The following is a 25552-nucleotide window of genomic DNA, read 5'->3' as shown; positions in this document are numbered from 1 at the left end:
GTTCTCAGAATCAGGCAAACCGAGGTTCCCCTAGTAGAGGATACCCATAGGGACTCTCATGCCAAATATCAGCCCATTTGGTTGAGAATTGGCCTGTCCCCAGCGGTTTAAAGTTTACATGTAAATTACTATGGGATTTTTATGTTTTTCGTTCAATCGTTCCTACAGGTCTGGGGACAACATGGATTCACTCGGAATAAAGACAGGTGTGTAGGGGATGGTCCAATGAATAAATTCCAGAAGGAATTAGGGTTGTCCATTCTGTCCCCAAGGTGCGCATTGGATCGACGTCCAGTGTCTCCAGAATCAACGATTCACCCTTCAAATGTACGCATTGTCCTTAGTATGCTATGACGGCTAGGTGAAAATTACGACGCCCCATGTCAGACGGTGAACACGTGGCAGAGCATTCACTCAAGTTTTGGCTCAGAAACATTCTTTAAAGTAATAAAATTATATAATTGAAGTTCCTGTAACAATTTGAACTATTCTAAATAACGTAACATGATGATTTTGCATTAATAATGCAATCGATGCTTCTCCACGTGGTCGCCGTCTGACATGGTGCGTCGTAATTTTCACCTAGCCGTCATAGCATACTAAGGACAATGCGTACATTTGAAGGCTGAATCGTTGATTCTGGAGACACCGGACGTCGATCCAATGCGCACCTTGGGGACAGAATGGACAACCCTAATTCCTTCTGGAATTTGTTCATTGGACCATCTCCTACACACCTGTCTTTATTCCGAGTGAATCCATGTTGTCCCCAGACCTGTAGGAACGATTGAACGAAAAGCATAAAAATCCCATAGTAATTTACATGTAAACTTTAAACCGCTGGGGACAGGCCAATTCTCAACCAAATGGGCTGATATTTGGCATGAGAGTCCCTATGGGTATCCTCTACTAGGGGAACCTCGGTTTGCCTGATTCTGAGAACTTATTTGTTTGGTTGAAACACCCTAATGTATACTAACCCCATGCTAATTATGAGCGAGATTCACTGTGGCCAAAAATTCTGAAAATTCATCAAAGTTGGCAACTTTGTCAAAATATAGGAAAATTGACATATTTCTCCAACGGCGGGTACTTTTTTTTCAAACCGCCCGCTCAAAAATATTTTTCTCATGTTCGTTAGTATGTATACTAACCCCATGCTAATTATGAGCGAGATTCACTGTGGCACTGTGGCGGGTACTTTTTTTTCAAACCGCCCGCTCAAAAATATTTTTCTCATGTTCGTTAGTATGTATACTAACCCCATGCTAATTATGAGCGAGATTCACTGTGGCCAAAAAATCTGAAAATTCATCAAAGTTGGCAACTTTGTCAAAATATAGGAAAATTGACATATTTCTCCAACGGCGGGTACTTTTTTTTCAAACCGCCCGCTCAAAAATATTTTTCTCATGTTCGTTAGTATGTATACTAACCCCATGCTAATTATGAGCGAGATTCACTGTGGCCAAAAATTCTGAAAATTCATCAAAGTTGGCAACTTTGTCAAAATATAGGAAAATTGACATATTTCTCCAACGGCGGGTACTTTTTTTTCAAACCGCCCGCTCAAAAATATTTTTCTCATGTTCGTTAGTATGTATACTAATCCCATGCTAATTATGAGCGAGATTCACTGTGGCCAAAAATTCTGAAAATTCATCAAAGTTGGCAACTTTGTCAAAATATAGGAAAATTGACATATTTCTCCAACGGCGGGTACTTTTTTTTCAAACCGCCCGCTCAAAAATATTTTTCTCATGTTCGTTAGTATGTATACTAACCCCATGCTAATTATGAGCGAGATTCACTGTGGCCAAAAAATCTGAAAATTCATCAAAGTTGGCAACTTTGTCAAAATATAGGAAAATTTACATATTTCTCCAACGGCGGGTACTTTTTTTTCAAACCGCCCGCTCAAAAATATTTTTCTCGTGTTCGTTAGTATGTATACTAATCCCATGCTAATTATGAGCGAGATTCACTGTGGCCAAAAATTCTGAAAATTCATCAAAGTTGGCAACTTTGTCAAAATATAGGAAAATTGACATATTTCTCCAACGGCGGGTACTTTTTTTTCAAACCGCCCGCTCAAAAATATTTTTCTCATGTTCGTTAGTATGTATACTAACCCCATGCTAATTATGAGCGAGATTCACTGTGGCCAAAAATTCTGAAAATTCATCAAAGTTGGCAACTTTGTCAAAATATAGGAAAATTGACATATTTCTCCAACGGCGGGTACTTTTTTTTCAAACCGCCCGCTCAAAAATATTTTTCTCATGTTCGTTAGTATGTATACTAACCCCATGCTAATTATGAGCGAGATTCACTGTGGCCAAAAAATCTGAAAATTCATCAAAGTTGGCAACTTTGTCAAAATATAGGAAAATTTACATATTTCTCCAACGGCGGGTACTTTTTTTTCAAACCGCCCGCTCAAAAATATTTTTCTCGTGTTCGTTAGTATGTATACTAATCCCATGCTAATTATGAGCGAGATTCACTGTGGCCAAAAATTCTGAAAATTCATCAAAGTTGGCAACTTTGTCAAAATATAGGAAAATTGACATATTTCTCCAACGGCGGGTACTTTTTTTTCAAACCGCCCGCTCAAAAATATTTTTCTCATGTTCGTTAGTATGTATACTAACCCCATGCTAATTATGAGCGAGATTCACTGTGGCCAAAAATTCTGAAAATTCATCAAAGTTGGCAACTTTGTCAAAATATAGGAAAATTGACATATTTCTCCAACGGCGGGTACTTTTTTTTCAAACCGCCCGCTCAAAAATATTTTTCTCATGTTCGTTAGTATGTATACTAGGGTGGGTCATTTTTTTCGAAAGTGCTCAGATCCGGCTAAAATAAGGTCCATCTTGTAGAGGGTACCCATAGGGACTCTCATACCAAATTTGAGCTCATTTGGTTGAAAACTGGCTTGTCGCTCGGAGGTTAAAGTTTACATGGAAATTACTATGGGAAATGTGTGATTTTACTTCAAACGCTCCTACAAGCTAAGCGACAAACTTTAGTCCACACTTACACTAGGTAGCCGTGTCGGGGATGGTCCAAGGAACATTTTTCTCTAAGGGTTCATGGTTCATCGTTCAACCCTGAGCTTGCGCAAAGCCGAAACATCCGGCGACGCCGGAATTCTTCAAAATCTCAGTTTGAACGGTCAACGCATGCTACAAACTATGACAGAAGCATCATTTGAATGAATGGAAAACGCGACGCCAAACGTCAAATCACTCAAATGTAAGCAAAATAAAAGGTTCAGTATTGTGGGTTTTACTTTTTGCATTAAATAACTAATTATTCATATTTTTTTTATGCTTATTTCTAGAGAGAATTATTCGAATTAAGGTATGCAAGAAACATAATTGGATAAAAAAAACCCTTATTGCGGTAGGCTTCCTGGAGGGAAACAGTTAATCGTCGCCCCGGGGCAGTGGAATCGACGGCGAGGCAGGACTTAGTTACGGTTGGAATTCGTGGAGGGAAGTGGTTGCTCGACGCACAGGGCCTGTGGAATAGCCGGCTTGGAGTTCATCTGGCAATTCCAGCGGCATCGTCGGCGAGATGTTCACCGGAAGAGCCATCGGGATGGACAGGACATGTTTTAATTGACCTTATCGAAGCGGTTAGCATCGGTTTATCAGGATAATATTTCTATTTGTAAGAAACAAACTAAGAAAGTATAGCTTTTTTATTTTTTTATTTTTTAGACCAATAAAAGTTATTTTATTAAAGTTTCATAAATATCTTCAACTTTGTATCACTTGAACGCTTATCTTGGCCGCGTTGATGATATGGCTCTCGTAAAAATCAAAGCTCCGAAACGTGCAGGCGGACCATTCTGGACTGGACCAGTTCCACCTCGTCGCTGTCCTCTTCGGGCACTCCTTCCAACTTCGACCCGAACCATGTTCGCTTGTCGCGGCTGACCCGCTTCTCGCCCTCCTCGTTTGCAAATTTCTCCAGAAGATCCTGGCAGTTGAGATTTTCCTCCGGTTCCCAGGTGTTTTCGGAATCCTCGCAACCCTTCCACTTGATCTGAAACTGGACCTTTTAGCGCCGAGTTCTCTTTGCAACGACCCGCTCAACGACGAACTCGGGTTCGGAGGCCATGTTTATTTTCAAATTGAAAACCATTTTATTTTTCAAGAAAAAAAAAACACTTTGTTGGAAAAGCGCAAACCCTCACATTAGCTTCCAAACAGTGAGTTGACGTTTGGCGTCGCGTTTTCCATTCATTCAAACGATGCTTCTGTCATAGTTTGTAGCATGCGTTGACCGTTCAAACTGAGATTTCGAAGAATTCCGGCGTCGCCGGATGTTTCGGCTTTGCGCAAGCTCAGGGTTGAACGGATGACCATGAACCCTTAGAGAAAAATGTTCCTTGGACCACCCCCGACACGGCTACCTAGTGTAAGTGTGGACTAAAGTTTGTCGCTTAGCTTGTAGGAGCGTTTGAAGTAATATCACACATTTCCCATAATAATTTCCATGTAAACTTTAACCCCCGAGCGACAAGCCAGTTTTCAACCAAATGAGCTCAAATTTGGTATTTGAGTCTCTATGGGTACCCTCTACAAGAAGGACCTTATTTCAGCCGGATCCGAGCACTTTCGAAAAAAATGATCCACCCTAATGTATACTAATCCCATGCTAATTATGAGCGAGATTCACTGTGGCCAAAAATTCTGAAAATTCATCAAAGTTGGCAACTTTGTCAAAATATAGGAAAATTGACATATTTCTCCAACGGCGGGTACTTTTTTTTCAAACCGCCCGCTCAAAAATATTTTTCTCATGTTCGTTAGTATGTATACTAACCCCATGCTAATTATGAGCGAGATTCACTGTGGCACTGTGGCGGGTACTTTTTTTTCAAACCGCCCGCTCAAAAATATTTTTCTCATGTTCGTTAGTATGTATACTAACCCCATGCTAATTATGAGCGAGATTCACTGTGGCCAAAAAATCTGAAAATTCATCAAAGTTGGCAACTTTGTCAAAATATAGGAAAATTTACATATTTCTCCAACGGCGGGTACTTTTTTTTCAAACCGCCCGCTCAAAAATATTTTTCTCATGTTCGTTAGTATGTATACTAACCCCATGCTAATTATGAGCGAGATTCACTGTGGCCAAAAAATCTGAAAATTCATCAAAGTTGGCAACTTTGTCAAAATATAGGAAAATTGACATATTTCTCCAACGGCGGGTACTTTTTTTTCAAACCGCCCGCTCAAAAATATTTTTCTCATGTTCGTTAGTATGTATACTAACCCCATGCTAATTATGAGCGAGATTCACTGTGGCCAAAAAATCTGAAAATTCATCAAAGTTGGCAACTTTGTCAAAATATAGGAAAATTTACATATTTCTCCAACGGCGGGTACTTTTTTTTCAAACCGCCCGCTCAAAAATATTTTTCTCATGTTCGTTAGTATGTATACTAATCCCATGCTAATTATGAGCGAGATTCACTGTGGCCAAAAATTCTGAAAATTCATCAAAGTTGGCAACTTTGTCAAAATATAGGAAAATTGACATATTTCTCCAACGGCGGGTACTTTTTTTTCAAACCGCCCGCTCAAAAATATTTTTCTCATGTTCGTTAGTATGTATACTAACCCCATGCTAATTATGAGCGAGATTCACTGTGGCCAAAAATTCTGAAAATTCATCAAAGTTGGCAACTTTGTCAAAATATAGGAAAATTGACATATTTCTCCAACGGCGGGTACTTTTTTTTCAAACCGCCCGCTCAAAAATATTTTTCTCATGTTCGTTAGTATGTATACTAACCCCATGCTTATTATGAGCGAGATTCACTGTGGCCAAAAATTCTGAAAATTCATCAAAGTTGGCAACTTTGTCAAAATATAGGAAAATTGACATATTTCTCCAACGGCGGGTACTTTTTTTTCAAACCGCCCGCTCAAAAATATTTTTCTCATGTTCGTTAGTATGTATACTAACCCCATGCTAATTATGAGCGAGATTCACTGTGGCCAAAAATTCTGAAAATTCATCAAAGTTGGCAACTTTGTCAAAATATAGGAAAATTGACATATTTCTCCAACGGCGGGTACTTTTTTTTCAAACCGCCCGCTCAAAAATATTTTTCTCATGTTCGTTAGTATGTATACTAATCCCATGCTAATTATGAGCGAGATTCACTGTGGCCAAAAATTCTGAAAATTCATCAAAGTTGGCAACTTTGTCAAAATATAGGAAAATTGACATATTTCTCCAACGGCGGGTACTTTTTTTTCAAACCGCCCGCTCAAAAATATTTTTCTCATGTTCGTTAGTATGTATACTAACCCCATGCTAATTATGAGCGAGATTCACTGTGGCCAAAAATTCTGAAAATTCATCAAAGTTGGCAACTTTGTCAAAATATAGGAAAATTGACATATTTCTCCAACGGCGGGTACTTTTTTTTCAAACCGCCCGCTCAAAAATATTTTTCTCATGTTCGTTAGTATGTATACTAACCCCATGCTAATTATGAGCGAGATTCACTGTGGCCAAAAATTCTGAAAATTCATCAAAGTTGGCAACTTTGTCAAAATATAGGAAAATTGACATATTTCTCCAACGGCGGGTACTTTTTTTTCAAACCGCCCGCTCAAAAATATTTTTCTCATGTTCGTTAGTATGTATACTAACCCCATGCTAATTATGAGCGAGATTCACTGTGGCACTGTGGCGGGTACTTTTTTTTCAAACCGCCCGCTCAAAAATATTTTTCTCATGTTCGTTAGTATGTATACTAACCCCATGCTAATTATGAGCGAGATTCACTGTGGCCAAAAATTCTGAAAATTCATCAAAGTTGGCAACTTTGTCAAAATATAGGAAAATTTACATATTTCTCCAACGGCGGGTACTTTTTTTTCAAACCGCCCGCTCAAAAATATTTTTCTCATGTTCGTTAGTATGTATACTAACCCCATGCTAATTATGAGCGAGATTCACTGTGGCCAAAAAATCTGAAAATTCATCAAAGTTGGCAACTTTGTCAAAATATAGGAAAATTTACATATTTCTCCAACGGCGGGTACTTTTTTTTCAAACCGCCCGCTCAAAAATATTTTTCTCATGTTCGTTAGTATGTATACTAACCCCATGCTAATTATGAGCGAGATTCACTGTGGCCAAAAAATCTGAAAATTCATCAAAGTTGGCAACTTTGTCAAAATATAGGAAAATTTACATATTTCTCCAACGGCGGGTACTTTTTTTTCAAACCGCCCGCTCAAAAATATTTTTCTCATGTTCGTTAGTATGTATACTAATCCCATGCTAATTATGAGCGAGATTCACTGTGGCCAAAAATTCTGAAAATTCATCAAAGTTGGCAACTTTGTCAAAATATAGGAAAATTGACATATTTCTCCAACGGCGGGTACTTTTTTTTCAAACCGCCCGCTCAAAAATATTTTTCTCATGTTCGTTAGTATGTATACTAACCCCATGCTAATTATGAGCGAGATTCACTGTGGCCAAAAATTCTGAAAATTCATCAAAGTTGGCAACTTTGTCAAAATATAGGAAAATTGACATATTTCTCCAACGGCGGGTACTTTTTTTTCAAACCGCCCGCTCAAAAATATTTTTCTCATGTTCGTTAGTATGTATACTAACCCCATGCTTATTATGAGCGAGATTCACTGTGGCCAAAAATTCTGAAAATTCATCAAAGTTGGCAACTTTGTCAAAATATAGGAAAATTGACATATTTCTCCAACGGCGGGTACTTTTTTTTCAAACCGCCCGCTCAAAAATATTTTTCTCATGTTCGTTAGTATGTATACTAACCCCATGCTAATTATGAGCGAGATTCACTGTGGCCAAAAATTCTGAAAATTCATCAAAGTTGGCAACTTTGTCAAAATATAGGAAAATTGACATATTTCTCCAACGGTGGGTACTTTTTTTTCAAACCGCCCGCTCAAAAATATTTTTCTCATGTTCGTTAGTATGTATACTAATCCCATGCTAATTATGAGCGAGATTCACTGTGGCCAAAAATTCTGAAAATTCATCAAAGTTGGCAACTTTGTCAAAATATAGGAAAATTGACATATTTCTCCAACGGCGGGTACTTTTTTTTCAAACCGCCCGCTCAAAAATATTTTTCTCATGTTCGTTAGTATGTATACTAACCCCATGCTAATTATGAGCGAGATTCACTGTGGCCAAAAATTCTGAAAATTCATCAAAGTTGGCAACTTTGTCAAAATATAGGAAAATTTACATATTTCTCCAACGGCGGGTACTTTTTTTTCAAACCGCCCGCTCAAAAATATTTTTCTCATGTTCGTTAGTATGTATACTAACCCCATGCTAATTATGAGCGAGATTCACTGTGGCCAAAAATTGTGAAAATGCATCAAAGTTGGCAACTTAATGGTTTTATTATAATTTAATTTGCCTAAGTTATTTTAAACTGATGGCTTATCATTTTTTCTTTATCAACCTAACGGAGATAGAAAATAATGCAAAGAAGTTGAAAATGTACAAATTGATGATTTATTTGCGTTACGTACTTAGAGAATGCTCCCTTTGGGGTGGAAAATTAGTTGCCGTTAGTTCCGCTATTCGCCACTAGGGCCCAGTGGCGCTGGCGGCAGTTTAGAGAAAATCTGCGCACTCCCAAAACTGCGGAATTCTTGTGGGTGATCTTCGCGCATCTGTCCGCCGGTCAGCTGCTGAAGATGCGCCACGTTTGCCGCCGCTGGCGGGAACTCGCAACCGCTGCTGCCGTACTGCGCGCCAAGCTCGCGGTCACCTTTCCCCGGACGTTTCCCGTGGACGTCGATTGCACGCCCTATCCGGCCCTGCTGCCCGTCGGCAAGCTTACCTTCGAACAGGTCCCGCTGGTTGGGGTTTGCAGCTGGTGGCCGGCGTTCGGGCCGGGGCTGGTCGAGTTTCGGATCAGAGGATGTTCGCTCGAGCTGCCGGTTCTGGTCGGATTCCTGAAGCACACGCCTAATGTTAGAGTTTTGGAACTCGCCTATATTAAATGCACTGGTGAATGGCGCGACACCGATGGAGTAGATCTTGGCAATTTGGAGAATCTTTTTCTTGTCGATTTCGCGAAAGGTTTGAGCATCTTCGGAAATTGCAACTTGAAAGTTCTGGGATTCACCTGGGAGAGCGTCGATGTTTCTACGTTGGAATTTGTCAACTTTGTTGGACGTTTTCAAGATACGCTGGAGGAGCTGTACTTTACCGCTTCAGAAGATATTCTGGTCGAATTAAAGAAACTGCAACGATTGAAGTTGAAGAAATTGTTGCTAAACAGTTTTGCTTTCGAAAACAACCAGCTTATTATCGATCTCTGCAGGCAGCAACCGCTTTTGGAATGGCTCGATCTTACGCAAATCCTGTCTTTTGACGGAGCAGAGAGAGAGGGAAAGGTTTGTAATAAAAAGTGTATTTGTGTATTTTAAAAATAATAATTATCTTCACATTTCAGGAATTGATGGAAATCGGCGAGCTTCTTCCCAGATTAAGATTCTTCTCAGTGAACATCACACCAGACACCTATTTTGATCTATCATTTGTGTCGAAAATGCCTCAACTGAAGAAACTCGAAATAGATGGCATCAGCGGAGACTTCCCGCAGGACGTAGTCGGTCCAATCTGTCCCAATTTACGGACGCTGACGTTTTCGAGTATCCACTTTGTGTGCTGCTCCCTGCGGAAAATTCTAGCAAATATGCCCAACCTTCAAACCTTAACTTTTAAACACTGCTCGGTTGACACCTGGTCCGACCTGCTAAAGGCGCTCGAACCCCCAAAACTGCTCCAAAATTTAACCCTCTGGATGACCGGCGCGACCGCCAAAACCTACAGCGACTTCAACGGCCTGACCAACCTGAGCCATCTCGAGATATGCCTTTGCGGAATGCCACCGGCGCTGCTTGCAACACTGCTGAAGCGATGTCCTAACCTGAGGGAACTAAACCTGCCTGCCATGGACTACGATCTCGACGACGAAACGGTTCGCGTTATCGGCCAGGAGCTGCCGCTGCTGAACCGGCTGAGCGTGAAACGGTGCCGGCTCTCCGAGGCTGCCGAACGTTTCATCCGTGAAAACTGTGGCTCGCTGCACGTGTTGGATATTGCGAAGAAGTAGCGAGGAGGGTGGCGAGGTTGGCTTTATTCCGTTGATCGTTAAAAATAAAGACCATGAAACAACTTTGTTTGTTGTAGAAACAACGTAAAACATTGAGAAAAATCGCGAAATGCCAAAAAGATAATCGTAATTTCTCGACTCACAATCGAGATTTCTCGATCGTAATTTGTCGATGGTAAGTCGTAACTTGTCCATAGTAGATTGTGATCATTCGATCGTAATTTCTCGATCTAATACCATCGACAAATTACAACCGACGTTCGTTTTCAAAACCTTTAAAAATTCGTAATTTTCAGAAATCTCAAAAATTTTAAAAAATAAAAAAAAAACAAAAGATATATAAAAAAAAAAACATTGTTTTATTTAGTCCAAAAACTTAGGGCTTGATTATCAGGCTTTAAAGCGGTATACGCACTTCGGAAGGAACCGGTCAAGAAAAAAATCCAATGGGCAGCAGCGCAAGCAAGTCCGAGAGGGTGAAGAAAAGCCCCAAGAAATCGCTCCCTCTCCTTTGTTCTGCTGTTCGTAAAGCTGTTTCTTGACCCCTTTCCTTACGATCTGCATACTAGCCTTAAAGAAACATTAGCAGAAGAAACATAACCCAGACACGAGAAATTCTGGCAGAATAGAGTTTTCTACGTGCGCATGTATTGCGTGTACGTACACGAAAAAAAGTGAGGTTAAAATTTGTACCACCCAGCAAGACAAATGGTGCGCTAGTGTGTGTGAGGTCGGGCTTAGAAAGCTCTATTGGTTTTGCTAGAATCCTGCTAGAATGGTTCTAGCAGGCCTGCCAGAATTCTTTAAGAATTCAGAGCGAAATCTGCTAGAATTTTATAAGAATTTTGTAAGAACACGTCTTTGTCGAAGGTACTGGGGTGCCATTCCAAAAAACCCGGGCCGAAGGCGTCATCCGTCAATCACTTATCTTCCTTCCCTCAAATCGAATCGGCACGATTTTGGTTCCATTCGATTCGAAAATTATTCAGCAAAACTATAAATAAAGATAGGTATGTACGACGGTAAATTTTAATGCAAAAAAAATATTGACAAGGCCACATTTTTCGATGGATCAACTATGGTCCCCTTGAAACGAGCTGTCATGTAGGAGCTTTTCTGTCAAGAAGGATTGCGAGGTTAATTTTCCAAAATTGATTTTAAAATCCATTTTAAACTCTTTGTCTCGCTCTTTGTTGTCGTACAATGGGTCATCGTACAAAAGGGTAAGCTTTATCGCTGTAAACAATAATATCAGCAATCTGAGATTCATTTTAGGCCCGAGTTTCTTAATTTATTTTTAATTTTAATGTTTTTTTTAGTTTATTTATTTTCTGTAGTTTTTAATTAATTTTTTTATTTGATCTCGACTTTTTGAAGTTACTAACTTTTTATTCAATGTTATTTTAATTTCACGCAAAAAATAAGGCATATTTGAAACAATAAAACGTTTTGTAGATTTGAATTTCATTATTTTTGTTGAATCAACGCTAAACGTCAATGCAGCTTTTTCGAAACAACAAAAGACTTTTGTGGAGTTGAGAAAATCAAAATTTGTTTCAACGCAAAATCAGCGTTGATTAGGGGAAATATGCCCATTCTAATCACTCTAAGCCGTTCGACCAATTCTCATCACTTTTCCGATTTCCGCTATTAAACATTTTCATTTTCAGATGTTTCAACAATGGAGAGTTTCTTGCTCACTTTTATTTGAGCTATTCATTACTTTGGAACAGTCAAAAACACTTTATGAAAGCTGTAATTCATGATCAAAGTGCTGATAGGCCGATAATAGAAATAGGCTGAGAAAGGGTATAGTTCCCCTATATTCAACAAAAATTTTGTTGATTCAAACCTCGTAAAGGCTGATTCTACAAAACATTTTTAAATGAAAAACAAAACATTTTTAAATTACAAAAAAAGTTTTTTTTTCAACTCCTAAGAGTTAAAAAAGTTTTTTTGAGGATTTTTTTTAATTTTATTCCTTAAAAAAATTGTATTTATAAAAAAAGAAAAAATTTGAAAAAAAACTCAAAAATTCCATAAGTTTCATAATATTAATGTTTTAAAAATTTAATTTTTTTTTACTTTCAAAATATTTGAAATTTATGAGTCTTTTTTTTATTTTTGAATATTTTGAGATTTTGATATATTTTAATATTTTTGAATGCCTTGATTTTTTTTAAATTTTTGATACTTTAAAAACATTGAATTTGTTAAAATTCTTAGAGATTCAAAATTTAAAAAATTTTCAAAAATTTTGAATTTTTATTTTTTAAATTTTTAAAACTTTAAATCTTATTATTCTTATTGAAATTTTTCTAAATCTGCGAAAATAAGAAAATGTTTTTTAAATGTTCAAGTGTTTTAAATTGTTTGAAATTTAAAAGAAATTTATTTAGTTATTTTTTACAATAAAAAAATAGAATATGTTCAATTGATTAAATCATAAAATTTTAGAGATTTTTTAATGTTTAGATTTTTTTTAGTTTTTAAAATATTTGAAATATAACAAAAAAGCAATTCTTGGAGATCCTGGTCAATAACAGAGTAGCAACTACGGGTAGACGCCAATGCTATGCTATGCTATTTGAAATTTTCAAAAAAAAATATCTAGATTTTTAAGCAAAGATGGCGTTACGAATGGTGAACACCGTGAACACCCAAAATGTTAAAATCACGCAGTGGTACCAACATTACTGTCGTAACTCTGGCCTTAATTTTCTTTTTTTTGACTGCCTCGGAAGCGAACCTTCGTTTTGCTTTACGATCCCACCACCCACCACATAAAACACTTCCGCTCGCTTCAACACTAAACGCCAGACTCAAGTACCATTTCCAAATCCCGACCAATTCTTCCATAAGCACACAAACACCTACAAAACTCTCTCAATTTTCTCAACACACCACGCGTGATCAACCCGAAGCTCATCGACCTCAATCTCACGCCACATCAGCAGCTCTCGCTTTTTCGCTCTCTTCTTTTCCACTCCCAACGTGCGCGTTGCGCAGACTTCAATCTATCCTGCCGACGCGCTCACACATATACAATCGCACACGTGGCGCTGGCTCTCGCTTCGTGTGCATTTTATCTTGTCTTTCGTAGAATCTAGAAACATTCGAATTTCGGCACTAACATTTCGAATGGCCACAGGCAATTACTCTAAACATTTTGCGCTCATTTACAAATTCTTGAAATTCTATCAGCATTGCCCGCCCTATCTGCGACAATTACAAAAAAGTGTGCCAAGGCATGACAGCCAAACTTTTTTTTCTTATGTTGGGACACCTGCGCGATTTTGACATTTCGGGCGTTCACCATTCGTAACGCCGTCTTTGCTTATAAATCTGGATTTTTTAATAGATTTTTTTTTATTCTAGCAATTGTTTTTTTATTTCAAAATTAAAAAAAAATGGAAATTTAAAAAATATTTGTTTTTATTTCAAATATTTTGAAATTTTTGAAATTTTGAGCATTTTAAAATTACGATCGTAGATCGAGATTTGTCGATGGTAAGTCGTAATCTTACTATCGAGAAATCTCGATCGTGAGTCAAAAAATTACGATCGAATGCAATTATCACCACGTTATCGTCCACAAAGTTCCCTCACTTTTGACCTGAGAGAGTCTGTGTCTGTAATGCAATTTGAACGTCCTTCTTCCCGGAATTCTGAATGAACAGTTGAATTGTGGTTTGCTAGTATCATACTGCTCTCGAAGTAGTCTCCACATTGAGTAGCTCATACCGCTAACTTCTTTAGTGGTTCTTTTTTTCTCGTCCTTGTCCGTGCAATCCGAAAGAAGAACAACCGGTCTCCTATCCGCAGGACATGGCTGAGTCGGAATCTTTGCCGGAGCCGGAGGTATCGGATCTCCTTAGCCGTCGTTGCCGTTAGAGACGTCGCCATCACCATCGTATACGAATGCAACCGCGCTGGCATTCGAATTGAATTCGATCTGTTCTTTTACACTCGTCGAAATGATGAAGGTCACATCAAGTTTCTGCAGCTGCTTTGATCCCCGATTACTTCGAGCGTTATTAGTTGAATCTATGAATAAAAATATTAAATTTAATGGGATAAGTATCGTTTTGGGTCTTAAAATAACAGTTATTTAAAAGGTCCTCCGAGCCAAAACCTTCACGCAGCACTCAAATGTATAGTGTCCTAATTAATCTCTAGCCAAAGCATTTGTATTTTGTGGTTGCAAGGTTTTTTAATATTAAGAAGGCAGTAGCCACCTTTGATTTTTCTTGGATTTTTTTTATGAAAATATTTAACGCAAATACATTTCATCAGTGTCATTTTTATTTCTCGCCTTCCCTCTCCAATCCAGAGCAAATCCTATTCAAGGTTCAGTTCTTCCAGCGAACGACAATACTGCCGGATGTAGTTCTCCATAACGTCCGAAATCGAGCATGTCACCATGCTCAGCTTACGCAGCTGGGGCAGTTTCCGGCAAATGGCACTTAGCGCTGCCTCACCGAGCAAAACGCACACAAGCTTGAGCTCTCGGAGGGACGAACACACCTCCAACAGGGCACCGAACGCATCGTCGGAAATTTCGTTGTACATCGAATATTTGAGGTACCTCAAACGTGTGAGGGGCTTGTTGGGGCTGGGACTGGGGCCGGTTTCACCGGCTTTAGTCACATCCAGCGATAGCATCTCCAGCAGCTCCAGTGACTCCAACGCGGCCAGGAAGTCCGACCAGCACGCGATCTTGCACGAAGTTAGGCTCAGGATGCGAAGATTTGGTAGCGTGGTGAACCATTGCTGGGCGAAAGTGGCGGGGATTTTAATGAACGACAAATCTAGTTGTTTAAGGTTTTGGTGCTTCTCGGGGAACGAGCTCGATTGGATCAATTTGAAACCGCGTTCGACGCCGTACAGTTTGAAGGTCTGCAGCTTTGGGGTTTTTGGAAGGAAGGAAATGTCCACGTGGGTTGCAAAAATCGAGAGAAACTGCAACTTTGGAAGCAGTTGACCAATTTTGATGAGCATCTGAAAATGAATTGTTTGAAATTATTCTGCTTAATAAAGGTCCAGATATGGTTTACCGGAGCATTTTCCTCGTTGAATGCCATAATGTCCGAAATATCGACGTATTCCAGAGAACGATGACATTCGAATAGATCCATCAGCAGACTGTGGTCCACCAATCCTTCTTCGATCAGCGTAAGCTTTTTCAGCTCGGTTAGATCAAGGTAAATAATTTGAAGCAGAAGTGAGTCCGAACAGTTGACCGTCAGCTCCTCCAGCGTGGTTTGGAAATCTTCTACCATATCGTCCGACTCCGCAGCGGCCGTATAACCGGCGCTTTCGGACCACGTGATCTTCAGCGCCTTGACCGGACTTGGCGAGAAAAGCTTTCGGAAAATCTTCAAGTATATCGCGAGATCAAGAATGTCCTCCAGAATCAGCGTTTCCACCTTGTTCAGACGAAAATCTGGCTTGCCGAATCGTTTACCATTCAAAATGCACCCAATCAGCGCGAATCGTCGGAGGTTTGGCGTATGTTTGAGCATGCCCAGCAGGTCGGACAGTTCAATCAAATGAAAACGTTCCATTTCGCAGTGCTCAATCTTGATTTCGGTTAATCCTGGTCCGAACGAGTGCCACCAGTTGCCGATTCGTTTGATCGAAATGAACGAAGCTTTCGTCACCGGAAGCAGACGGTTCGGGTTAAACTTCCGCATCCCAGTAAGCGAACAGAACGCCACCGTAATTTTGGCCAGCAGCGCCGGACAACCATCCACGATGTCCCTCCAGCGACGGCAAACCAGCCGCACCTTTGGCAGTCGGCCATCCGGCAGATTCCGGAACACCTCGATCCAAATCTCCGTTGGCAGCTCGGGCAGATCCGGTTGTTGGGTGGTGTTTCCAACGGGACGAAGCCCGCGCCGGCACCTGCTACAAAACCAGAAGAGACCGTCGCTGGTGGTTAGGGTGATGCCGCCGGAAAAGGTCGCACAGCGCGCGTGGACGGTTCCGCCGCAAGGGCCACTGCAACGTACGGCCGGGCTGTTCTCCGGCGAGCGGGTTTGGCCACAAATTTCGCACGATTCCATCTCGGAGTCGACGCGGAACAAAACGGTTCAGTAGGGTTTGTTTGGGGTAATAAACTGAAATGTTTCAGCCTTTTCGCGCTTCGCGCGTTTATTTTTGAGGACCAGTACGCAGCTCGAAAGGAAAGGGGTCATTTTTTTCAAAACTTATTTTATTTTCAAAGTATTCAACTGATCGTCTCAAAATTCGATGATCTCAAGTTTCTGCTGAACGACGCAATCTTGACGAATGGAGTTGATGGCCTGCTCGGAAATCGCGCAATTTTCGATTTTCACACGCACCAGGTGGCGCAGCTTTTGGCACAGCACGTGCACCACTTCAGCGTCGGTTAGCTGCATGGCTTGCAGGTGCAGCACCTCGAGTCGTGGGCACAGCCGCAGCAGCGTGCACACCATTTCCTGGGACATTTTACTGCCGGACAGCCCCAGGTGCCGCATCTCGTCCAGGTAGTCCAGGAAGCCGTGGTCGCTGGAGATTTGCGAGACGGTCACCCTGGAGATGCACAGGTGTTGCAGGATCCGTTTGCAGGTTCCGATCGCTCGGAAAAGGTCCCTCCAGCAGCAGAAATTACAGCTGGTCAGCGAGAGGATGCGAAGCTTGGGCGAGCCGGCCAGAAACGTCTGCAGACGATGGCCATCGAAATGTATCCCGTTGAGATCGAGCGATTGCAGGTGCGGACACTCGAGCCCGGCAAAGTTGATGATCTGGAACTCCGAGTCTTCAGCGGAAAGTTTCAGAATGCGCAGGCCGGCAGCGAGCGGGGTCAGGAAGGTTGGCTGAATTTCAGCCCTGTGCTTGAAAGTTAGCATGAGATTGGTCAGCTTTGGAAGCAGCTGGCCGATTTCGTCGAGTTCCTGTAAAATAAATGTTTGCTGATTACTGGCTGAATATCTAACTCCAGGATCTTACCGGTCCACACGAGATTGCCGATTCCACGCGTAAGATTTCCAAAGCCGGATTCAGCCGGCAAAGGTTGATCAATGAGGAGATGTTTTCGAGTTCAACGCCCTGCAGGATGAGCCCCTTCAGGTTCCACTGAGGCAGCTGGGTCAGCTCGATCAGCATCAGATCTACGCCGTCGGTTTCGAGTTGCTCCAAAGAGGTGTTCCAAACGCCCACAAAGTCTACCACGTGGCGCAGAAAAGGGAGCTGATCGTGGAACGAGGTGTAGTTGGTGACGATTTTCAAATTTTTAACGTTGGGACAAATTTGTCGGAACACTTCCAGATTCTCCTCTCGATTGACGCTGTCGATGCAGAGCGTTTCCAGTTTGTCCAGCCGGAAGTCCGGAACCGGATTGGCCTCGTGACATTCAACTGAGGCGTCGTACAGATTGAGGTACTTCAAGTTTGGCGTAACCCTCAGCATGGTCAACAAGTTCCGGAGCATGATCTTGCACTCATCCAGGGTGATATCGGTGAGGTACGCTCCAAACGGCACCCACCAGCAACCAACGGCGGCGATTTTCACCTGTTTCATGAACACCTTGGCCGCAGGAAACAGATGGCCGGGCTGGTACTCGCGATCGATGAACTGCGGTACAAATCTGACCGTGAATTTGGCCACCAAACCACGGCTGCCGTCCACGATGTCCCGCCAGCGTTGGCAAACGAGTCGCACCCTCAGCAGCTGCCAGGCGGACAAACGTTCAAAAATCCCGATCCAAATCTCCACCGGCAGCGTCGGCGGTTCCACATCCAGCTTGCGCTTCTTAGCACCAGGGCATTCGCAGACTTCAACAGATTCCATTTCGGAACGACGACGGACGGTTCTGCTTGCGAAAGTTTGCGCGCTTTTTAGTAGTGTGAAATATTTCGCATGTCAAACAAAAACGCGCGAAGCGCGAAAAGGCTGAAACATTTCAGATTATTAACCCAAACAAATCCGTTTCGTTCCGCGTCGACTCCGAGATGGAATCGTGCGAAATTTGTGGCCAAACCCGCTCGCCGGAGGACAGCTCGGCCGTTCGCTGCAGTGGCCCTTGCGGCGGAACCGTCCACGCGCGCTGTGCGACCTTTTCCGGCGGCATCACCCTAACCACCAGCGACGGTCTCTTCTGGTTCTGTGACCGGTGCCGGCGCGGGCTTCGTCCCGTTGGAAACACCACCCAACAACCGGATCTGCCCGAGCTGCCAACGGAGATTTGGATCGAGGTGTTCCGGAATCTGCCGGATGGCAGACTGCCAAAGGTGCGGCTGGTTTGCCGCCGCTGGAGGGACATCGTGGACGGTTGCCCGGCGCTGCTGGCCAAAATTACGGTGGCGTTCTGTTCGCTTACTGGGATGCGGAAGTTTAACCCGGACCGTCTGCTTCCGGTGACGAAAGCTTCGTTCATTTCGATCAAACAAATCGGCTCCTGGTGGCACTCGTTCGGACCAGGATTGACCGAGATCAAGATCGAGCACTTCGAAATGGAACGTTTTCATCTGATTGAACTGTCCGACCTGCTGGGCATGCTGAGACATACGCCGAACCTCCGACGATTCGCCCTGATTGGGTGCATTTTGAACGGTAAACGATCCGGCAGGCCAGATTTTCGTCTGAACAAGGTGGAAACGCTGATTCTGGAGGACATTCTTGATCTCGCGAAATACTTGAAGGTTTTCCGAAAGCTTTTCTCGCCAAGTCCGGTCAAGGCGCTGAAGATCACGTGGTCCGAAAGCGCCGGTTATACGGCCGCTGCGGAGTCGGACGATATGGTGGAAGATTTCCAAACCACGCTGGAGGAGCTGACGGTCAACTGTTCCGACTCACTTCTGCTTCAAATTATTTACCTTGATCTAACCGAGCTGAAAAAGCTTACGCTGATCAGAGAAGGAGTTGTGGACCACCGTCTGTTGATGGATCTATTCGGATGTCATCGGTCTCTGGAATACGTCGATATTTCGAACATGATGGCATTCAACGAGGAAAATGCACCGGTAAAACATATTTTGACTGATATTATGCAGAATAACTTCAAATCCTTCTTTTTCAGATGCTCATCAAAATTTGTCAACTGCTTCCAAAGTTGCAGTTTCTCTCGATTTTTGCAACCCACGTGGACATTTCCTTCCTTTCCAAAACCCCAAAGCTGAAGACCTTCGAACTGTACGGCGTCGAAAGCGTCAAATTGATCCAATCGAGCTCGTTCCCCGAGAAGCACCAAAACCTTAAACAACTAGATTTGTCGTTCATTAAAATCCCCGCCACTTTCGCCCAGCAATGGTTCGCCACGCTACCAAATCTTCGCATTCTGAGCCTAACTTCGTGCAAGATCGCGTGCTGGTCGGACTTCCTGGCCGCGTTGGAGTCATTGGAGCTGCTGGAGATGCTATCGCTGGATGTGACTAAAGCCGGTGAAACCGGCCTCAGTCCCAGCCCCAACAAGCCCCTCACACGTTTGAGGTACCTCAAACTTTCAATGTTCAACGAAATTTCCGACGATGCGTTCGGCGCCCTGCTGGCGGTGTGTTCGTCCCTCCGAGAGCTCAAGCTTGTGTGCGTCTTGCTCGGTGAGGCAGCGCTAAGTGCCATCTGCCGGAATCTGCCCCTGCTGCGAAAGCTGACCATGGTGGCGTGCGCGAAATCGAACGTCATGAAGAGCTACATCCGGCAGCATTGTCGCACGCTGGAAGAGCTGAAAGTTGAGTAGGTTTTGCTGTTTTGATTGGAGAGGGAAGGCGAGAAATAAAAATGTCACGTTGATGAAATTAATTTGCGTTTATTCTTTCTTCGAAAAAATGTGTAAAAATTCCTACATTCGATAACCCTTGAATATCTTAATTCCTTAAATTTTAAAATTCTTTTATTCTTAAGATGTTACACTGAGGAAAAAGAATGTAAGATTTTCATAAGTCAATCGAGAAATTAAAAGCGCAACATGGAGTTAAACTTTCTGTCAAGTTGCTGTGAAGTTTTCCATGACAGCTGCGAAAATTTCACTCCATGTTACCGGCTCACATCTCTCTTTTTAATTTCTCGATATCTTATGTGCTGCCTGATTTGAGTATCGAGAAATTAAAAGTGCCACATGGAGTTAAACTTTTTGTCAAGCTGCTGTGAAGTTTTCCATGACAGCTGTGAAAGTTTCACTCCATGTTACCGGCTCACATCTCTCTTTTTAATTTCTCGATTCACTAGCCTCTCGCGATTTTCATCGACAATCTTATGACCGTCACTATAAATTCATATGGTTATAACTAAACTTTACTTATGTATTTGGTCCACTGTTGATAGACTATTGAGAAATTAAAAGTGCAACATGGAGTTAAACTTTCTGTCAAGTTGCTGTGAAGTTTACCATGACAGTTGCGAAAGTTTAACTCCATGTTACCGGCTCACATCTCTCTTTTTAATTTCTCGATGGGTCGATTAAATGCCACCCTAGCGAAAGGGATCGTTAAAAAGAAAAAGGGGCGCAAAACGCTCAAAAAGGCCTTTGAAATATTTCCAGCGAAACGTCAAGCAACAAAAGGGTCAAATTAAATTTCATTTGCCTATAGAAGACATTTACCGTGCATTGTGAAAAAGTCGATCGGAAGAGCGAGAATCAGCAAGTTTTGTGTTAAAATTGTAAAGAACGCGACTTTAATTTTTCATCAAAATGGATCAGGTATAATTCAACTTTCTGCGTCAATTCCCAAATTCAAACATTTCCCCCAGGATTCGTCCGAACCTCGCGAGGAACCGACGGCGGAAACCTCCACCGATTCCGGCGTCGCCATGGAAACCACCACGACTCGGGACGAGGGCAACAGTTCGACCGAATCCGAGCCGGAGTCCGAACCCAGCCCGGTCGCCGCGGACATTGTGGCCGAGGTGCGCGAGCTGTACCGCAATGCCAGCAAGCTGGACGTGTTGGTCCGGCTGGTGCAGAGCCGCACGGTGGAGCTTCGGTACCAGCGGCAGGTGCAGATTTGCCAGGCTGCGTTCGAGGAGGGAATTAAGGAGAAGACCCGGCTGCAGCTCGACCTGGCCTACTACGACAAGATGCTGGCGGTGCTGCAGCGGGGGGCGTGCGAGGCCAAATCGCAGCTGGCGACGGTCACGCAGCAGCACGCCGAGGCGGTCAGGATGGTGGAGAAGCTGGATTCGAAGCGGACCGCGCTGATTCGGGAGGAGCAGCTGATCAAGGCGGAACTGGCCGGGTACAGGGACAAGTTTGAGGAGATGCAGCGGGAGAGTAAGGGGGGGAGCTTCTTGTTGGTTTGAAATGCCAAGACATTGTATTCTCTTTTTTTTTTTTGCAGTGGAAGACCGCGCGACCCGCTTTGAGTCCGACCGTCGGCGGTGCGACCAGCTGCAGGCCCAGCTGGACAAGCTGACCGAGGCGAACAAAGCGTACCAGAAGACGGTGTGCGACTCCGAGGCCAAACAGCGCTCGATGGTTTCCGCTCATTCGGCGCGGCTGAACGAGATGGAGAACCTGCGGGCCGACCTGGAAGCCAAGCTGAAGGACGCCCTGGACCGGGTTGAACGCGAGCAGCGAGCCAACGCGCTGCTCAAGGAGCACACGGACACGGTGCTGCAGGAAAAGACCCAACTCGCGATGGATCTGGCCATGGTTGAGAACCGAATCGCCGCAATGGAAGCGGATTTCACCCGAGAGACGGCGGCCCTTGAGGCCAAGTGGAAGGCAATGGTCGAGGAAGAGACCGCGAGGATGAACGAAAAGATCGCCGAGATGGTCCGCGCGACGCAGGAGCTCACCGCCGAGAAGGACTTGCTGGTGGCCAAGTTGGCCAAGCAGAAGGAAGCGACCGCAGAGATGGAGGCGAAACTCGGCGGAATGCAGACCATCCTGGACGATCGCAACAGCGAGATTTTCTCGCTGCACTCCAAGATCAACGCCGAGCAGAAGCGATTCGAAGAGGCGAAGCAGCAGCACTCGCAAGAGGCGGCCGAAACCAACGACCAGCTATCAAATCTGCTCAAGGAATCCGCCGAAAAGGATTCGAAAATCGCTCGTCTCGAGCAAAACGTAACCGATCAAACCAACGCCCTCTCCACGATCCAGTCGCAACTCGAGTCAAAAGACGCCGAAATCAACCAGCTCAAAGAACAACACCTTAACGTGGACCACTACCTGGCCGAGATCCGGCAGCTGGAGGCTCAACTCGAGAAGCGACGTGCCAGCACCGAAACCGGAAATCTGACCGCCCAAATCACGTCCACGCCGGTTAGCATCCTGGAGAGCAGCGACGAGCCGCCGGCCAAGCGGAGCTGCGTTTCTCCCAGCTACTCCAACTTCCAGGGTAGCGTCCAGCGGCGGTCGTTCTTCAAGCGATCGGCGTCCGTGACGACCAGCGCCAACTTGATGAACATTAACCTGAACGTGAACTCGGCGGTAAGTTGAGGGAGGGGGGAGAATGTTGTAACCAGGGCTGTGGAGTCGGAGTCGGAGTCGGAGCCGGAGTCGGTGGAGTCGGGTCTTTTTGGGGACCTGGAGTCGGAGTCGGAGTCGGAGTCGTCAAAACTCGAAGAGCTGGAGTCGGAGTCGGAGCCGGAGTCGGCTAAATTTTAAGAGCTGGAGTCGGAGTCGGAGTCGGAGCCGAAGATTTCTGATAACCCGGAGTCGGAGTCGGAGTCGGAGTTATCTTAAATTCAACAAAAAATATGTTTTTTTTTATTGTTCAGTATTTACTATATAACAGCTTGATTTACAAAACTTCTTATGTTTTTAATTGTTTTTTACGTCGCATGCAATGCGTCGCCATTTTTTAAGTTTTTAAAGAGATTTATCAGATGCCATTAAGTTTTTGAAGCTTTTTATGGTTATTGGAAAGCTCTAATTGTGTTATTTTACTATAATCACTAAATAATAACCTCTTACCCAAATATGTAGTATCATAATTAAAAAAAAATATAAAAAATATTGGTTATGTAGTCAGACATATCTAATTGATTCTTGACTGCTTCCTTTTGCCTATATTTATGTGCCCTTCCAATTCAAATTTGACCAAATTTCATCCAGTTCTATCTGAAAAAAGAACACACACAGTCATCTTTTGCCCCGATAACGAATGTCTTGGAGGTTTTAAGTTAAATCATTTTTTAGGAAAAAAAATACGAGGTACATAAAAAGATTACAAATAGTAATTACTGTTTTTGATAATCGAAAAAGAGTCACTGACAGTTTAACTTTTGTAACAAATAATCAACGATAATAACAATCTCTTGGAACTCAACATGCGCATTTTGTTTATAACTGAGTACAAGAAAATCAAAGTATTGCATTTAAAATAATTTAAACTAACAAAAAATATCAAAAGAAGTTGCAACTAATTTTGAAATAATCATTGAATGTTGATGTTGATTTTAGGTAAACTATTTTGATATCGTTGAACAAATCTCAAGACTTCAGTACAAAAATGAACTAATAAAAAAATGTTTAGAAGAAAATGTAGGATTTTAATTTATTTTTCAAAAAATATTAAAAAACGAAATCGAAATATTATCAACCCGTAAGAATTTTTCATACTGTATGTCCCACGCCAGTATGACGGAAGGTGATTATCATTGCAAATCAATGTACCTTAAAAAAATGAAATACTTGTGACCTAGAAAATATTTTACTTGTGGATATTTGTTTTTATTTTATTTTAAATTTTTTCATATATTTTGATGGAGGCTTCGTTTTAGGTGAAGATGCACAAAGTATCGTGCGCCTCCTTTTTAATGTATATAAATTTTTAAAATTAAAATAAATTTAAAAATTCCAGGGTAAAATATTTTCCTTGTCACAGATATTTGAAAAGGACCTCTTAAGCGTCCTTTCCACGAAGAAATTGTTCAGATACATTGATTTGCAATAATAATCTCATCCAGCCATGGCGTGATGTCCATGTACGTCTTAAAATAAAGCAAAAAAAAAATGTTTCGTTTAATATTGTCATTTAAAAAACAAGGTGTCTGTCACTGTGCTTCTTATAAATGTCAACCTGAAAAAGAGCAAATTGAATTTTAATGTTCAATAGATCATTAAACCGAGGTTTCTTTTAATTATTCATTCAAAAATAACAATTTAATATTTAAATTTATTAGCTTTGAATACATTATTTGCAAATTTGCGGTTAAGCAAATAATTCCAAATTTATTTACAAAACTGTTCTTCTCAAAATGCCTCTTAAACTGAAGATATTTTTCGGTTTCTGTTTCCATAACGTATAAAACTTGTAACCTAGAAACTTTTTTTTCGTTTTGTGATTCGAACTTATTTTTCTTGAGAAAAACATGACGCTTAGAGAGTATTTAAATAATCTAATTTATCATTGTTTTAAAAATAATTAACAAATAATAATTGACTAACTATTGAAACATTTAAAAATATGTGGAGTCGGAGTCGGAGTCGGAGCCAACAATTTGTTGAAAGCTGGAGTCGGAGTCGGAGTCGGAGTCGGCTAGAGTTGGTAGGCCGGAGTCGGAGTCGGAGTCGGAGCCAACCATTTGTTAAAAGCCGGAGCCGGAGTCGGAGTCGGAGTCGGCTAGTCTGAGAAAGCCGGAGTCGGAGTCGGAGTCGGAGTCGTTTGAAATATGACCCGACTCCGCAGCCCTGGTTGTAACTGTGTGCGTGATTGAGTTGTTTTTCTTTGCAGAGCACCGACAACGTGGACGACGAACCGATGGACCTGGGGAATCTGTCCAGCGTTTCGGCGGCTTCCTCGTCGGTTCGTCCAGTGAAGCCGTTCTTCCGCAGGGAGAAGAAGTAGCTTCGGATTCTTTTTGTTCGTTAGTTTTTTTGTTGTTGTTGATTACATATCGTGCTATGTACAGAACATGTCTTCGTTGAATTGTTAGTAATTTGTAAACCATGATTGTGCAAAACTTATTTCTCATTAGAATAAAACCACTCGGGTGTGAGATAGACATTTTGGTGCGCATCTCTCTCTGTATTTCTCAATCGAGAAATTAAAAGTGCAACATGGAGTTAAACTTTCTGTCAAGCTTCTGTGAAGTTTACCATGACAGTTGCGAAAGTTTAACTCCATGTTACCGGCTCACATCTCACTTTTTAATTGCTCGATAACTGTAATACCTTATCATAGAATAAACGGGTACGGTTCCTTGAACGGATGGACGGAGGAATACTCCCGGGAATCGGAAGCGGAACGACCACTGCAGGAAACGCCGTCCTACTCCCGCGGGCAAGATTGGCCACAAGTTGTGCAAAATTCCATTTTTGGAGTCTTTTGGGTTCGACGGTTCTGTTTTGTTTAGCGTATCCTTTCCTTTTACTATGAAACATTTCAGCCTTTTCGCTCTGCGCGCTCGATTTGACAGTTGAAACGTTTCACACGAACAAATTTGTGCAATCAGAACATAACCAAACTTTTCGGC

General features: G+C 42.3%; 5 protein-coding genes across 5 annotated transcripts; 3 read left to right on the top strand and 2 right to left on the bottom strand.

Annotated features, from left to right (window-relative positions):
• The first annotated feature begins 8677 nt into the window (after positions 1–8677).
• On the top strand, positions 8678–10200 carry LOC120416932 (uncharacterized). Its single transcript, XM_039578845.2, has 2 exons — positions 8678–9446; positions 9506–10200. Exons 1-2 carry the CDS (start codon positions 8742–8744, stop codon positions 10166–10168), a joined length of 1368 nt encoding a protein of 455 aa, XP_039434779.2. The 5' UTR covers positions 8678–8741; the 3' UTR covers positions 10169–10200.
• A 4268-nt stretch (positions 10201–14468) lies between these two features.
• Positions 14469–16253, bottom strand: LOC120416918 (uncharacterized). Its single transcript, XM_039578824.2, has 2 exons — positions 15226–16253; positions 14469–15169 (listed from the first exon to the last, which is right to left on the bottom strand). The coding sequence occupies exons 1-2, from the start codon at positions 16234–16236 to the stop codon at positions 14510–14512; spliced, it is 1671 nt and encodes a 556-aa protein (XP_039434758.1). The 5' UTR covers positions 16237–16253; the 3' UTR covers positions 14469–14509.
• A 150-nt stretch (positions 16254–16403) lies between these two features.
• Positions 16404–18090, bottom strand: LOC120416931 (uncharacterized). Its single transcript, XM_039578844.2, has 2 exons — positions 17144–18090; positions 16404–17088 (listed from the first exon to the last, which is right to left on the bottom strand). The coding sequence occupies exons 1-2, from the start codon at positions 17981–17983 to the stop codon at positions 16414–16416; spliced, it is 1515 nt and encodes a 504-aa protein (XP_039434778.1). The 5' UTR covers positions 17984–18090; the 3' UTR covers positions 16404–16413.
• Positions 18091–18106: 16 nt separating this feature from the next.
• On the top strand, positions 18107–19926 carry LOC120416930 (uncharacterized). Its single transcript, XM_039578843.1, has 2 exons — positions 18107–19155; positions 19212–19926. The coding sequence occupies exons 1-2, from the start codon at positions 18145–18147 to the stop codon at positions 19866–19868; spliced, it is 1668 nt and encodes a 555-aa protein (XP_039434777.1). The 5' UTR covers positions 18107–18144; the 3' UTR covers positions 19869–19926.
• Positions 19927–20719: 793 nt separating this feature from the next.
• Positions 20720–25066, top strand: LOC120416922 (myosin heavy chain, non-muscle-like). The gene is made up of 4 exons (XM_039578828.2): positions 20720–20828; positions 20879–21398; positions 21466–22562; positions 24811–25066. The coding sequence occupies exons 1-4, from the start codon at positions 20820–20822 to the stop codon at positions 24922–24924; spliced, it is 1740 nt and encodes a 579-aa protein (XP_039434762.1). The 5' UTR covers positions 20720–20819; the 3' UTR covers positions 24925–25066.
• The last annotated feature ends 486 nt before the right edge of the window (positions 25067–25552 follow it).

This window comes from Culex pipiens, chromosome 1 (assembly GCF_016801865.2).
Source record: "Culex pipiens pallens isolate TS chromosome 1, TS_CPP_V2, whole genome shotgun sequence".
Taxonomy (NCBI): domain Eukaryota; kingdom Metazoa; phylum Arthropoda; class Insecta; order Diptera; family Culicidae; genus Culex; species Culex pipiens.
This window is presented reverse-complemented; position numbering and strand designations above follow the sequence as displayed.

Coding starts and splice junctions, on each gene's coding strand:
- LOC120416932 (XM_039578845.2), top strand. CDS start 8,742: ATGCGCCACGTTTGCCGCCGCTGGCGGGAACTCGCAACCGCTGCTGCC. Junction 9,447..9,505: donor GAGCAGAGAGAGAGGGAAAG/GTTTGTAATAAA, acceptor TTCACATTTCAG/GAATTGATGGAAATCGGCGA.
- LOC120416918 (XM_039578824.2), bottom strand. CDS start 16,236: ATGGAATCGTGCGAAATTTGTGGCCAAACCCGCTCGCCGGAGAACAGC. Junction 15,170..15,225: donor TCAACGAGGAAAATGCTCCG/GTAAACCATATC, acceptor ATTCATTTTCAG/ATGCTCATCAAAATTGGTCA.
- LOC120416931 (XM_039578844.2), bottom strand. CDS start 17,983: ATGGAATCTGTTGAAGTCTGCGAATGCCCTGGTGCTAAGAAGCGCAAG. Junction 17,089..17,143: donor CGGCAATCTCGTGTGGACCG/GTAAGATCCTGG, acceptor TTTATTTTACAG/GAACTCGACGAAATCGGCCA.
- LOC120416930 (XM_039578843.1), top strand. CDS start 18,145: ATGGAATCGTGCGAAATTTGTGGCCAAACCCGCTCGCCGGAGGACAGC. Junction 19,156..19,211: donor TCAACGAGGAAAATGCACCG/GTAAAACATATT, acceptor CTTCTTTTTCAG/ATGCTCATCAAAATTTGTCA.
- LOC120416922 (XM_039578828.2), top strand. Junction 21,399..21,465: donor TGAGGAGATGCAGCGGGAGA/GTAAGGGGGGGA, acceptor TTTTTTTTGCAG/TGGAAGACCGCGCGACCCGC. Junction 22,563..24,810: donor ACCTGAACGTGAACTCGGCG/GTAAGTTGAGGG, acceptor TTTTCTTTGCAG/AGCACCGACAACGTGGACGA.